The sequence below is a fragment of the Lynx rufus genome, unplaced genomic scaffold (genome assembly GCF_022079265.1).
Source record: "Lynx rufus isolate CCGP_SWC_20201006 ecotype Redwood Valley unplaced genomic scaffold, mLynRuf1.p SCAF_2, whole genome shotgun sequence".
Classification (NCBI taxonomy): Eukaryota; Metazoa; Chordata; class Mammalia; order Carnivora; family Felidae; genus Lynx; species Lynx rufus.
In genome coordinates, this window is record NW_025814834.1 from 176595438 (window position 1) to 176610188 (window position 14751).

Here is a 14751-nt window from a genome sequence, read left to right on the forward strand (position 1 = left end):
TTTGATCTTGGAGTTTTGCTTGTTGGGAGTTGTTTTTTTTTTTTTTTTATTACTGATTTAATTTAGATTACTGATTACTAGCAATCAATCTATACAAATTTTGTGTTTCTTCCTGATTTAGTATTGGAAGATGGTGTATCTATAGGAATTTGTCCATTTCTTCTGGGTTGTCCAATTTTTTTGGCATATAATTGTTCATAATATTATAATCCTTTGTATTTCATTACTGTCAGTTCTTTCTCTTCCACTTCCGCTTGTATTTATTTAAGTCCTCTCTCTTGTTTTTTTGATGAATTTGGCTTATGGTTTATCACTTTTGTTCATCATTTTGAAGAACTGACTCCTGGTTTCATTGATCTTTTCTAATTTTTTCGTCTCAATTTTGTTCATTTCTGCTCTCATCTTTATTATTTCCTTCCTTCTACTAGCTTTGTGCTTTGTTTTTTTTCCTAGCTCTTTCGGGTATAAAGTTAGGTTGTTTATTTGAGATTGTTCTTGTTTCTTGAGGTAGGTCTGTACTGCTGCGTCCCAAAGATTTTGTACTATGGTGTCTTATTTTTATTTGTCTCCGTGTATTTACTTTGTCTTTGATGTGTTGTTTGACTCATTCGTTGTTTAGTAGCATGTTGTATAGCCTCCAGGTAGTTGTGTTCCTCCCACATTTTTTCTTGTAACTGATTTCTAGTTTCATATTGTGGTTGGAAAAGATCCTTGGTATAATTTCAGCTTTTTTAAATTTACTGAGACTTCTTTTGTGGCCTTAACTGATCTATCCTGGGGAATTTTGCACTTGCACTTGAAGAAAATGTGTATTCTGCTGTTTCAGAAGGAATGGTCTGTATGCATCTTTTAGGTCCATCTGGTCGAAGGTATGCTTCAAACCTACTGTTTCCTCGTTCGTCTTCTGTCTGGATGATCTATCCATTGATGTGAGTGGGTAATAAAGTCCCCTATATTACTGTATTACTGTCAATTCCTACCTTTAAGTCTGTTAATATTTGCTTTATTTATTTAGTTGCTCCAATGTTGGGTGCATAGATACTTAGAATTTTTATATCTTCTTGTTGGGTTGATTGATCCCTTTACCATTATGCGGTGCCCTTCTTTGTCTTTTGCTACAGTCTTGGTTTTAAGGTCTGTTTTGTCTGGTAAAAGTGATAGCTGCCCTGAATTTTGTTTTGTTTACTTTCATTTAAATAGTATATGTTTTTCCCAACTTTCACTTTCAGTCTGTGTGTATCTTTAGGTCTGAAGTGGGTCTCTTATAGGCAGCACGTATATGAATTGTTGTGGATTTGTATGTGGATGTGGGTGTATGTGGATTTGTTTCTATATCCATTCAGTCAGCCTGTGTCTTTTGATTGGAGCGTTTAGTCTATTTAAGGTCGATAGGTATTTACTTACTGTCATTTTGTTAATTACTTTTTGTATGATTTTGTGTAATTCTTTGTTCCTTTTTTCTTCTCTTGCTCTTTTCCCTTGTGGTTTGATGTCTCCTTTAGTATTACACTTGTCTTCCTTTCTTTTTATTTTTTTGTCTTTATTAGAGGTTTTTTATTTGTGGTTCCCATTAGGTTCATATGTAACATCTTATGTGTATAGCAGTCTTTTTAATTTGATGGTCACTTAAGTTTGAACACATTCTAAAAGCAGTAAATTTTTACTTCCCTCTACGTGTTTTTTGATATCTTACTTTACAGCTTTTTATTTAGTGTATTTCTCAACTGATATTTGTAGATATAAGTGATTTTACTACTTTTGTGTTTTAACCTCCATATTAGCTTCATCAGTGATTAATCTATCTTTACTAAATGTTGGCTTTTACCTGTGAAATTTTTTCTTTAATGATTTTCTTCTAGTTTTGGCCTTTTCTTTGCACTCAAAATAATCCCTTTAGTATTTCATATAAATCTGGTTTAGTGGTGATGGACTCCCTTTAACTTCTGTTTGAGAAATATTTTCTTTTTTCTATTCTGAATAGTAGTCTTTCTAAGTAGACTGTTCTTGGTTGCAGGTTGTTTTCTCCTCAATACTTTGATATATCATGCCATTCCCTTTGACCTGCAAAATTTCTGCTAGAAAATCAGCAGATAGCCATTTGGGGTTTTTCTTGTATGTAACTCTTTTCTCTTGCTGCCCTTAAAATTCTTTCTTTTTATCAGTATGTTTTGCCACTTTAATTATGTATCTTGGTGTGAACCTCCTTGGGTTAATTTCACTAGAGGTTCTCTTTGCCTTCTGGATCTGGATTTCTGTTTCCTTCTCCAGATTCAGGAAGTTTTCAGCTATAAGTTCTTCAAATAAGTTTTCTGCCTCCTTTTCTCTCTCTTCTCCTAGGATCCCTATAATGTGAATGTTACTGTGTTAGATTATGTCCCTGAATTCCCTTAACCTTTATTTAACTATTTGTTTACTTTTTGCTGTTCAGCTTGGGTAGTTTCTATCGCTCTGCCTTCCAGATGGCTGGTCTGTTCTTCTGCATCTTCTAATCTGTTGATTCCCTCTTTTGTATTTTTTTTTTAGCTATTGAATTCTTCATCTCTGACTGATTCTTTTTTAATATTTATTCTATCTTTGTTGAACTTCTCATTGAGATTATCCTCTCTTAAGTCTAGTGAGTGTCTTTATGACCATTACTTTGAATTCTTTATCAGACATATTGTTTATTTCAGTTTCATTTAGCTCTTGCTGTAATTTTGTTCTATTCTTTTATTTGGGACATAGTCCTCTGTCTCTTCATTGTGTCTAACTCTCTGTGTTTGTTTCTCTGCATTAGGGAGTTCAGCTACCTTTCCTGGTCTTAAAAGTAACGGCCTTGTATAGAAGAGGTCCTATTGTGTGCTATAGCACAATTCCTCCTAATTACCAGAATCAGGCACTCCAGGGATGTCTCCTTTGTGGGCTTACTATGTGCACCTTACTGCTGTGTCTGCGTTGTGATTGCCTTCAGACCAGCTGGCTTCAATGACCTGTTTTCTCTGTTGTGAGCACACTGGGCAGTGTTGGTCCTGAGCTATTGTGAGACCTGAGGCTGGGGTGGGGGGGGGGCTCCTAGGTGGGCAGGGTCAGCCTTCAGACTATATGTCTGCAATTAGCCTCTCTGCCACAGTTGTAGGCTCACCCAAAAGCAGGGCCCACTTCCTCAACAGCCAGTGCTTGAACTATGGGTGTGCTAGTGTTGAAGATTATCTCCCCTTTTCCCTAGGGCAGGAGTCACTTTGGAGTGATACTAGGTTCTGCTGGGGCCACATGCAGGGTATGGCCAGGCAGGAGCTGTTTTGAAGGGACACCTGCTGAAGTGGGTGGGCTGGGTGGGGGGGGTGTCTGCAGGTGAACACGGAGGTGGGGCATGTGTTGCTAGTAAGTTGGAGAGTTTTAGAGCTGGTTCCCGCAAGTATCTGGCCATCTGGAGTGTTTGGGGGAAGAGAAGTGGTGCCCACCACTGCTTTTGTTCCTGGAGAAATCTCCTGAAGATTCCTGCCCTGACAGCACATGTTCTGAGATTAGTAAATAAAACTTAATGTACACCCCAGACACCTTTCATACTGCTGCCTTTGTGTTGTGTCTCAGCCAAGTTGTTTAGTATGCTGGCTCTTTGAGAGGACTCAGTTTCCTTTTACTGCCTTGTTTTCCCACAGTTAAGTCTGCTGGTTTTAAAAGCTCCTGTGGGTTATTAAGCCCCGTTGGTTTTCAAAGCCAGATGTTTAAGAGAACTTTTCTTCCAATGCAGACCCCTAGTGCCTGGGGTGCCTGGGGTCAGGTCTGATCCTACTTCTCTGTGCTTGTGGTGTCTCTCTCATTTTTGGTTAGTTTTGCTTGGCATTTTCTTCCCAACTATGTCTCTACCCCCTTATCGTTTTCCATGTGGTTTCTGTACAATTAACCACGGAAGGTGTGTTCTTCCAGTCTTGAGATCATTTTCAGAGTTAGTCCCATAGATGTAGTTGTTATATCACTGTGTCTGTGGGACAAGGTGAGCTAAGGATAATCCTACTGTGCCATCTTTTCTAAATACTCCCCCACCATTGTTTCCTATATCCTACTTCATTACTAGTTCAGTTTCTTTGAATGTGTTGATGTATTTCAGCAAGGATCTACGAGCAGTAAACGTGTGTACTGGTATTCTGAAAAGATCTTTGTTACTCCCTCACTTTTAATGACAATTTAGCTAGAAGATAATTTGATACTGATAGCTTTCCTCAGTATACTTATTATCCACAGTCTCCACCACTTAATGTTGCTAGAAAGAAGTCCATCGTAAGTCTGCTGCTCCTTGGTAATCTATATTTTCTCTCCCCCAGATTTTACATTTTTCTTTTTTTCTTTGACTTACGCTAACTTATTACAAACTGTGTAAGTGTGGATTTATCATTATTTCTTATTGTTGAAGCTGTTTCAATAGAAGGATTTGTGTCCATTATTAATTTTAGAAGTCTTAGCTATTATCATGGGAATACTGATTCCTTTTCTTCATCCTTTTTCTTTTTCCTTTTTAGAATTCCTAGTCTTTATATTTTGAACCTTCTCATTCTGTCTTCCCCACTGTTAACTTCTCTTAATATTTTCCATCTCTTCATTCTCTCAGTGCTATATTCTGAATGACTTCCTGAGTCTCATTCTCCAGTTCTCTCTTCTGCTGTGTCTGGTCTACTTTTCAACATCTACATTATTTATTTCAACAACTGTATTTATGATTTCTATAACTCCTGTCTCCTGTCCCTAAATCTACGTGGTTTTTTCCCCCACACTCTTGTTTTTTGTTTTTATCTTTGTTTTTTTGTTCTCTTTTGTTTTGTTTTTGCCTAATGGCTTTTATTTCTTTATTTCTTTGAGCATTTAAAACACTTATTTTTAAATCACTTGCATGTCATTCTGTTATTTCTGTCGTTCTGTTATATCTGACTATCTGTGGTACCTCATCTCTTTGTGTGGTTTGCATTTTTTTTTTAAACTATAAGCTTGTTTTATGTGGGAATTATTTCCTTTGGAGACCATAGGTGCCTTGGGTTGTGGAAACATCTTTACAAAACGATTTCAGATTGGCCTTACAAGAGAGGGTTGGATTTCTAGCACTATTGTGTCTCTGTGTCTCTCTGAAATACACACCATGCATTCAGAACCCCACTTGTACTTAGTGCTAGGTTTTCAAGTTTTCGGTTTCTCATGGGGGACTCTTTTGGCTCCTGTGATCAGAGCCAGATACCAAGCTTCCCTGCTGTTCCCTGGAAACCAGCACGCATATTTTTTACAATTTGTTTTACCGATGAAATGGCATCTTGTGACTCTGAACTTTATGCTGATAGCTTGGATCTAACATCCCGTTCAGTGGAAGCCTGTGTCTGAGACTTAACTTCTGACTCAGAAAGTAAATCCTCGGCCACCCAGTCATTAAGATCTTTCCTTATCTGTCTCAGTTTCCCTTTGCATATAATTCTCTTTGCATATAATACATCTTTAGTTGTGACTTTCTTTCTCTATATCTGGCCCCTGGAAGACTTTATTGATGTCTAGATGAGTTATGTGTTCTTCATATAATTCTCTGTATTGTTACGTTTTTTCAGAATTCCTGTAGGTTGAGAGTAGGGGTGGTGTGCCTTCCGTATCTGTTTAAATCACCGTATTTGTCAGGCATATTACTTCTCTAATGAAGAAAAAAAAAATAGAAAAAGTTTTAAAATGTTTAAAGCAATGTTTTATTTTAAGTAACCTTTTTGTTTCCTCCATGCTTCTCAGTGCTGAATTTGAAGAACCACATAATTATGAGGCGACAATTTCATATCTGAAACACTCTGGCAACTCCATTAACCTGTGCACCGCAAAAGAAATTGCTGATCGTAAGTCTGCTAAGCCAATTAATACTGTAACCCTGTGTGGAATGAAAATGCAGCAAAAGTGGTATTTTCCCTCTAGCTAACTATGAGTTTAAAAATTCACAGCCATGCTGGTCCACCATCTCATTTCTCCCCCCCCACCCCTTGTCTGGTCTCTTAAAAATAAAAATAAATCCATTTGGGCATCACTGCTATCTCACAACTCCTAGTGCTGCCTCCTCTCTACCCTTTCTATTCTCTCCTTCACCAATCTACTTAGATGCCTTGCCTTCTATAGATATGTGGGAGGGAAAATCAAGATAGGGCAATTCATTTTTCTTCCTTCCCCCTCCTATAGAAACTTCCTCTCTCTTCTTCTGGTGTCTTTCTTGAACTCCCCTGGTAACTCTGTGTGTGGAGAGGGAGATAACAGACTATGAGAATTAGGTCCCTGTGTTTAGTCTGAATAGCAGCAGAGAATTCATTTAATGGATCTGACCACTGGTTCAGAGCTAAGTCTTCCAGCCTCTGGTGTTGCCGACAAAGCTCAGACGTCTCTAGGAAGAAAGAGACCCTGTCAGGTAAGAAAATGAACAAGCAGGAACTCGTAACATTTCTACCAAGTTTCTGTGTCTTTGTTCTGCCTATAGGATCAGCCGATTCTCTATAAAAGGCACAAATATTTGTGTCAGAATGAACACTAATATTAGCGAACCTATACTGTGGGCCACAGTTCTGTGGTCCTGTGTGTTCTCTGGGCTCTCTGTGTACATCCTTGCTGATACAGCAGTTTTATTCGCCCACTTTTTGAGACCGGAAACTGAGTACTAGAGAGATTGAGTTGTACAGGGTCACACAAGGAATATATGGTAAGCTCTACTGTGAAACAGGCTCAGGCTGCCTCTCAGATGCCTGCTCTTTGCAGTGTTTTTCTGCTTCTCACTCAAGAATGTTTTTGCTTCCCTGGAGAGAGGGTTAAAGAGAGATCATGTGATTCAGCTTCTTTATTGTATGGAGAAAAGACCCAAGGCTCTGGGAGAAGTCATTTGCCTGAGGATACAGACAGAAGAGGTTTGTGGAGTAGGAGTTGGGATCCCATTGAAATTTCGCTTCCCTCCCCCAGGAAATAAAGGGTTGAAGAACCTCTTTCTGACTCTTCGACTGGGCAACGTTTCGACTCTTCCCTATGGCTTGTAAAATACTAGCCTCAAGAAAAGCAACTCCTTTCCCCTCTCACCTCCATAAGGCAGGATTGTTCCATTCTTGCGGTGTCTGGGCACCAACATCAGAATATGGCTTCTCAAATTCTAACACTTAAAATGTGAATCACCTGAGGATCTTGCTTAACATATTCTGGTTTGGTACCTCTGGGGTTGGACCTGAAAGTCTTCATTTCTAACAAGTTCCCTGGTGGTGCTGATGCTGCTGGTCTACAAACCATGCTTTGAATAGAAAGGTTGTGGGCTCCATTTGGACTAAATTCCAACTGCACGCCTTTCTACAAGGGCTCACAGGGCCATTTAGATGCGGCAGTCAGAGCCTATACGTTCTGTCTCTGGATACATAAGACCTTCAGAATGTCCCCCTCCCAAGTGGTTGTCTGAGGTCCTGCTTGGGTCTCGTCCCTAAGTCCCAGGACAGACTGGGCTGCAGAGAGAGCAGCTCATGGGGGGTGGTATAGGTGTGGTTTGGACACCTTGTCATGAAGGGTGAAGGTGCATATTGAAAATGAGAAGCTGGGGCGCCTGGGTGGCACAGTCGGTTAAGCGTCCGACTTCAGCCAGGTCACGATCTCACGGTCCGTGAGTTCGAGCCCCGCATCAGGCTCTGGGCTGATGGCTCAGAGCCTGGAGCCTGTTTCCGATTCTGTGTCTCCCTCTCTCTCTGCCCCTCCTCTGTTCATGCTCTGTCTCTCTCTGTCCCAAAAAAAATAAATGTTGAAAAAAAAATTAAAAAAAAAAAGAAAATGAGAAGCTGGAGGCCTGCATTTGATCTCCTCAGGCGACACATGTTCAAGGTGAACCTGCCAGGGGACATCACCTGAGGTACCCACAGAAGGAACCACTAACTCAAGCCTCTATACAGTCTTCCCCTGAGGGTTCTTTGTGTACTTCCCAAAGAGGCAGGTGTTTATGACTGAAAGATAAAGGGCTCAGAAAATAAGTCACTGATTCAATGGAGAGTAACAGAGCATAGGATAGCCCAAAAGGAGGAAGGTGGGAGACAGGTGAGGGTGGTGAGGGTGTCCCTTGCCAGAGAGAATATCCTTCTGGGAGGTAGGGTTGACATACCAGGGCTGAAGAAGCTGAGGAACTATAGCCCGGGGTCAAAAGGATCTTGTTACATGTCCCCACCCCTTTCCTTGTTCCTCTTTAAAGAGCCAACCAAGGTGAAGTTACCCTATGGGGGGGGGCAGGGAAGGAGGAGGGGAGGGGAGGAGATGAGCTCTTTTACTTCCACTTGTACTTACTCATTTGACTCTTCCCCCATTTATTTTCCGTTATCTTTATACCACTTAGTGAATGATATTTGAACCTCAGTGTCTTCACCTGTAAAATGGGCATAATATTTCCTTTGTGGAGTTGTTCTGAGACTTGGGTAAAGCAAGACATTTGAGGTCAAGTGGAATTGTGCTTCTGGAAAGATGGAGCATATATACTTTTCCTTATTCCCCCTGCTAAGTACAGCTAGAACAGTCAGACAGTATATGTAAAACAACCATAAGAAAACTGGAAGACTCTGAAGGTAGAAACAAGAAGGTGGACCCGCTAGAGACCTGAAGACCCAAGGACGAGTAGGTGGTGAGTTCCTTGTGTTTTCTTCTTGCCTCATTTATCTCAGAGTTGGAGGTGAAGAAGTTGGCAGTCTGGAAACACCAGTGAGCACAAACAGAAAGAGGTCCAGCAAAAGCCTGTTCTGTCTAGCCAAAGGACCAGAAAAGGGCCAGCCTAGAAAAAACAGAACGCCTGGAGACAATAACTTTCCTCTCCCGCCAAACGTCACAGAAAAAACTGTGGCTCCGTCCTACCAGCCAGTGCTGAATGTGGAGCCTAAGACCCCCTCATGAGGCTGCAGTACACATCCCAACAGCTCTGCTGAGGTGGTATCAGAGAAAGTCAGGTCAGAAGCTGGGACTTCCATCCCTGCCAGGAGTAAAAAACACTTCACCTACAGTGGACGTCCGTGAAGACCGCGTGGGGAGCTTGTATTCCAGTCTCCCGCCCATCAAGCAATAACAAGGTGCCCTTTCTTTTCCCTCTTGGGATGGTGTTAGAGAAAACCTAGCGGAGAGTCAGGACTTGGACAACTACCCAGCAGTAAGGATGCCAAATGGGGAATAATAGCAAGCACTCCTACCACTCCCAGCCTTATCAGCAGAAGCTGAGTGCGGAACTGGAGTGCCCAGTCCTGCCCAGCAGTGGTGAAGAACGTTTCCCTCATCTGCGTTATCAGGAGGCCAGGAAGTGGGGAACCTGGATGTGTTCCCTCACCCGATAGAAAAGAGTCACCCCCATTTCTGCCACCAGGAAAAAACCAACTAAAATAGAAGCTTCCAATAATATCCAGAGTCTCCTAACATAATACTTAAAATGCCCATGGTGTCAATAGAAAAGTACTCATCATACCAAGAGCCAGGAGAGTGTAAACTTGAATGAAAAGAGGTGATCAGTAGATGCCAACATTGAGATGACTGAAGTAGTAGAATATTCTGACAGAGACTTTAAACCAGTTGTTAACAAAAATAGTTCAGTGTTGGGGGCGCCTGGCTGGCTCAGTCTGTTGAGTGACTCAGTCCTGATTTTGGCTTGGGTCATGATCTCATGGTTTGTGGGATCAAGCCCCACTCCAGGCTCTGTGCTGACAGTGTGGAGCCTGCTTGGGATTCTCTGTCTCTCCCTCTTCCTCTGCACCCCCCCTTCTCTCTCTCTCTCTCTCAAGATAAAAAACATTTAAAAAATGCTTGAGTAATTATGAACATGACTGAAACACACACAAAAAATAGTTTTATTTTATTTTTGGAAGAAATGGAACGTCTCTGCAAAGAAATGGAAGATGTACAAAAAAAAAAAAAAGAAACAGAAACGTTAGAAGAATACAATAAAAAATAAAAAGCTGACTGGATGGGCTTAGCAGCAGAATGAGGAGAATAGAAGAATCCATGAACTTGAAAGAAATGATAGAAAGTACCCAATCTGAACAGCATGGAGAAAAGCGATTGGGGGAGGGGTGATGAACAGAGATTCAAGGACCTGTGGGACTATGACTTAAATTGTAGTACTGGAAAGATTGGGGAAAGGATGCTACTGAAGAAGTACTTGAAGAAATGATAACTGAAAACTTCCCAAATTTGGTAAAAGGCTTAAAAGATTGAAGAAGCCAAGAAAACCCCAAAGAAGATAAACCTAATCTACACAAAAACATAATCAAACTTCTAAAAATAAAAAGTAAACCTCTTGAAAGTAGCAAAGAAATGATATATTACCCATAGGTGGAAAACAATTTGAATGACTGAATTTCTCCTCAGAAACCTTGAAAGCTAGAAGGAAGTGGCACAACATTTTTCAAGTGCAAGAAGAAAAGAACTATCAATCCAGAATCCTATTACCAGTGAAAATATCCTTGAAGATTGAAGGGGAAATCAAGACATTCTCAAATGAAGGAAAACTAAGAAAATTTGTTAGAGCAGACCTATCCTGAAAGAATAGCTAAAGGAAGCTTTCTAAACAGAAAAGAAATGATAAAAGGAAGGATCTTGGACCATCAGTTCAGGAGAAAAAACAATGGAAAAGAATACAAATGTGAGTAAATGTGACACACTTTTCTTCTTTTGAATTTTCTAAATTATGTTTGCTGGTTGAAGCAAAAACTGTTAACATTGTCTGATGTAGTTCTAAATGTATATAAAAGAAATATGTAAGACCATTATAAGGAAAGGGTTAAGGGATGTAAAAGAAAGTAAGGTTTCTATACTTCACATTAACTGATAAAATGTCCACACCAGTAGACTGTGATAAGTTATGTGTACATATAGTGTAATCCATAGAACAACCACTACAACAGGTATACAGTAAGATATAATTTAAAAAACACTACAGATAAAAAATAATTCAAAAAAAAATGCTCAAGTAACCCATAAGAAAACAGGAAATCTCAGAAGAGCAAATAACAGAATAAACAAAAAATAAAAAATAAAAGGCTGACTTAAGCCCTAACATATCAATGATTGCCTTAATTACATTAAATGTAAATTGTCTAAATATGCCAATGAAAAGAAAGGGATTGGCAGATGTAAATTTAATCCAAAGAATGTAGGTATGGCTATATTAATAACAGATAAAGTAAACTTCAGAGCACAGAAAATTATGAGAGATTCAGAAGGACATTATGTAATAAGAAAAGGGTCAATCCATCAAGAAGACAGAACAATCCTAAATGTGTGTTCACCGAGCTCCAGAGCTGTAATATATGTGAAGCAGAAACCGAAAGAAGAAATAGACAAATAGGCTCATAGTTTGAGACTTTAACACCCCTCTCTCCACATTGACAGAACACCTACTCAGAAAATCATTAAGGATACAGAAGAATTCAGCCACACCATCAAGCAACAAGATCTAACTGATATCTATAGAATGCACAACAGGAGCAGAATACATATACTTTCAAGCACCCATAAACATATACAAAGATAGACTATATTCTGGCCATAAAACAAATCTCAACACATTTTGAAAACTTGAAATCATAGTGTATTTTCACAATGTAATCAAACTGGAAATCAGTAGCCAAAAGATAACAGAAAACTCTCTAAACACTTAGAACCAAAATCACACCTTTCTAAGTAATCCATGGGTCAGAAAGTCTCAAGGGTAACCAAAATATATATTGAACTTAATGAAAATGAAAATATATAAAAATCTGTGGGACATAGCCTAAGGAATGCAGAGGAGAAATTACAAGCACTAAATGTTTACACTAAAAAATAGGAAAATCTTTAAATCTAAGACCTTACCTCAACACAGAAAAAGAGAAAAATAAATCTAAAACAAGGGGAATGAACAAAAGAAAGATCAAGAACAGAAATAAATGAAATTGAAAACAGAAAAGCAATAGAGAAAATCAATGAAAGCAAAAGCTTGTTCCTTGAAAAGATCAATAAAATTGACAAATGTCTAGCAAGAGTAACAAAGAAAGAGAAAGAAGACACAAATGAACGTTATCAAGAATGAAACAGAGATACCATTACAAACCCTGCAGACATCAAAAGGGCAGTAAGGATATTATGAACAATTCTACACGTCTAAAGTTGACAACTTGAAGAAGGAACAGTTCTACAAAAAGCTCACAGTACCTCAAGTTACCTAGTATAAATCATTTGAATATCCCTGTGACTGCTAAGGACATTGAATCCATGATTTTAAAACTCCCCCCAAAAAGCTATAACACTGTGTCAACAATACTTGAATTAAAATTTTTAAGTAAAAAAAAAACTAAATTCCCAAAAAAGGCTATCTCAAATTCTAGGGACTTTTCACTGGAAAATTCTGTCAAATGTTTAAAAATGAATTAACACCAATTCTACACAGTGTTTCCAAGAAAAATGGAAGAGGAGGAAACACTTGCTGATTCATTTTAAGAAGCTGATGTTACCGATACCAGACCTAGACAGAGACCACAAGAATAATACTACAGATTAACATCTTTTGTGAGTATAGTCAGAAAAATCCTTAGCAAAATATTAGAAAATAGAATTCAGCAAGATATAAAATAGAATTATACCATAATCAAATGTTGTTTATTTCAGGGATAAAGCTGGTTCAATATTCAAAAATTAATCAATGAAATCCTTAATGACAGCCTAAAGAAGAAAAATCACAATCATCTCAATCTGTGCAAAAAAAGCATTTGACTGATTCAACACCCATTATGATAACTTTTTCCTCAGAAAAACAGGAATAGAGAGGAACTTCCTCAACTTGAAAAAAAGCATTTGCAAAAAAGCCTACAGCTAACATGATGCTTAATGGAGAGGTACTGAATACTTTCCCCCTGAGATTGGCAACAAGGCAAGGATGTCCACTCTTAACCGCACCTATTCAACATTTGCTAGAAGTTCTAGCCAATGCAATAAGTCAAGAAAAGGAAATGAATGGTATACAAATCAAAGAATTAAACTGTCCTTATTTGCAGATCACAGGATTGTCTAGGTAGAAAATCCCAAGGAATTTCCCCCCCCCCAAAAAAAAAATTCTTAGAACTGGTAAATGAATTCAATAAGGTTACGGGATACAAAATGGACATTTAAAAAATCCTATTTCTATATCCTAGCAATGGACACAATAAAATCAGAAAATTTCATAACATTTACAATTTCTCAAGGAAGATAAATACTTAGACTTAAATCTAACAAGATGTTACAAGACCATCCCCTCTGGGGTGCATAGCTCAACATAAAGCTCCAAGCCTTTCTGAGGCTTTGCACTTTTGTATACAACTGGGGTAAGCAGGGTTTAAGATTTTCTAGAAGCTCTGCAGAATTGTCCTCAGAGGTCATTTAGACCAGCCATTCAGACTGTGCTTCCTGAGGAGTACTAGAAACCCTTGAGGATAACATTAATAAGAGTTCTACCCATCATTGTGGGTGCTATTCGATTTAAATGAATGAATCATGGCTGGAAGGAAGTTTGAAGGCCATTTGCTAACTGAATGACCTTGGGAAAGTAATGTCACTCTCTGGGCATCTGCTTCCTCATTAGTGAAATGTATCACTGGTGATCACTGTACGAATTAAGTGAAATCACGCATTTACACATTTAGCTTAGTGCCTGCTCTCTGTAAGTGTAAAAAAATATTAGCCACTGCTGCTTCTTGTTTCTGTATATTACTAGTAATAGTGCTCTCACCTCCTGGTTTTCCAAGGCCACACAGAGAGTTAGCACGTGGAGAAAAAGCCAAAGGCTGTGGTCATTTTATGGTACGGGCCGTTGGAGGGTGCCAAAGACCATCTTCTGATAGGTTCCTTTTTCCCCAGCTGGGATAAGGATCTTCAGTGGAGAGAGAGGGTTCCAGTGCTGTGGGCTGCATCTTCCTGTTATGTCCTAGTCCCTTCCTAACCCCTCGGGGTACAGTCCTTTGTCCTTTATATTCCTACCTTAGGAGCAAGTTGTGATGGCAAAACTTATCATTGGGGCACCTCCACTTTGTTAAAGAGCATCGTCAGATTATGAATCCATCATTTACTCCGTGTGTACTTTTGTGTCCTAGCCTTGGCAAGTAAGATTCCTCTGAGCCTTGGTTTCCCCATCTCTAAGACAGAATAATAATATCTCCCCTCTCCCCAGGTGGCAACGAGAAGCAAGAAGATCATGATTTATTAATTCTTTGAAAAGCAAAAAATAGTAAATAAGTTAGGGGAGGGAAATTAATCATTTTTAAAGTTGGAAAAGCCATACTTGGAATGGGCATGGAGTAAATTGCATCATAAGCAAATATGATTGTAATGTATTAATGGCTAAACAAAGGTTTTAAAGCAAGCAATAGCAAGGTGTAATACCTTTTGATTCACAAATCAGTAAAAAGTAAAAGTGTACAGTTACTCATGTTGAAGCACATAGTATTAATCATACGTAGAGAATCTTAGGTCTTTGTTCAGTAGTCACTTGTAGGCAATCCCTAAAGAAAGCCTAGGATTTCATTTCTTTTATCAATGGACTACCTGTGTAGAATGATGATGGCTGAGAAATGCAACATATTGTTTGGTCAGTTTTTTAAACAAAACCTTCAGGACCCTAGCAGCAAGAAAGAAAAAAAAAAAAAAACAGGGAAAGCCCTACCTATTATGCCCGTATATTCATTAGCAGTAGGGAAAACACTTTTATAGATGACATTTCAAGAAAGAACATTCAAATAAGCAAATTTATCAAAAAAACCCATCACTTTTTAT

At 38.9% G+C, this 14751-nt stretch overlaps 1 protein-coding gene across 1 annotated transcript in view; it reads left to right on the plus strand.

Annotated features, from left to right (window-relative positions):
• The window catches only part of FYB2 (FYN binding protein 2), a 129623-nt gene that overhangs the window by 67530 nt on the left and 47342 nt on the right, over positions 1-14751 (plus strand). The window contains exon 5 of the mRNA XM_047083833.1: positions 5734-5834. Coding sequence (XP_046939789.1) covers positions 5734-5834 — 101 coding nt within the window. The remainder of the gene's footprint in view (positions 1-5733; positions 5835-14751) is intronic.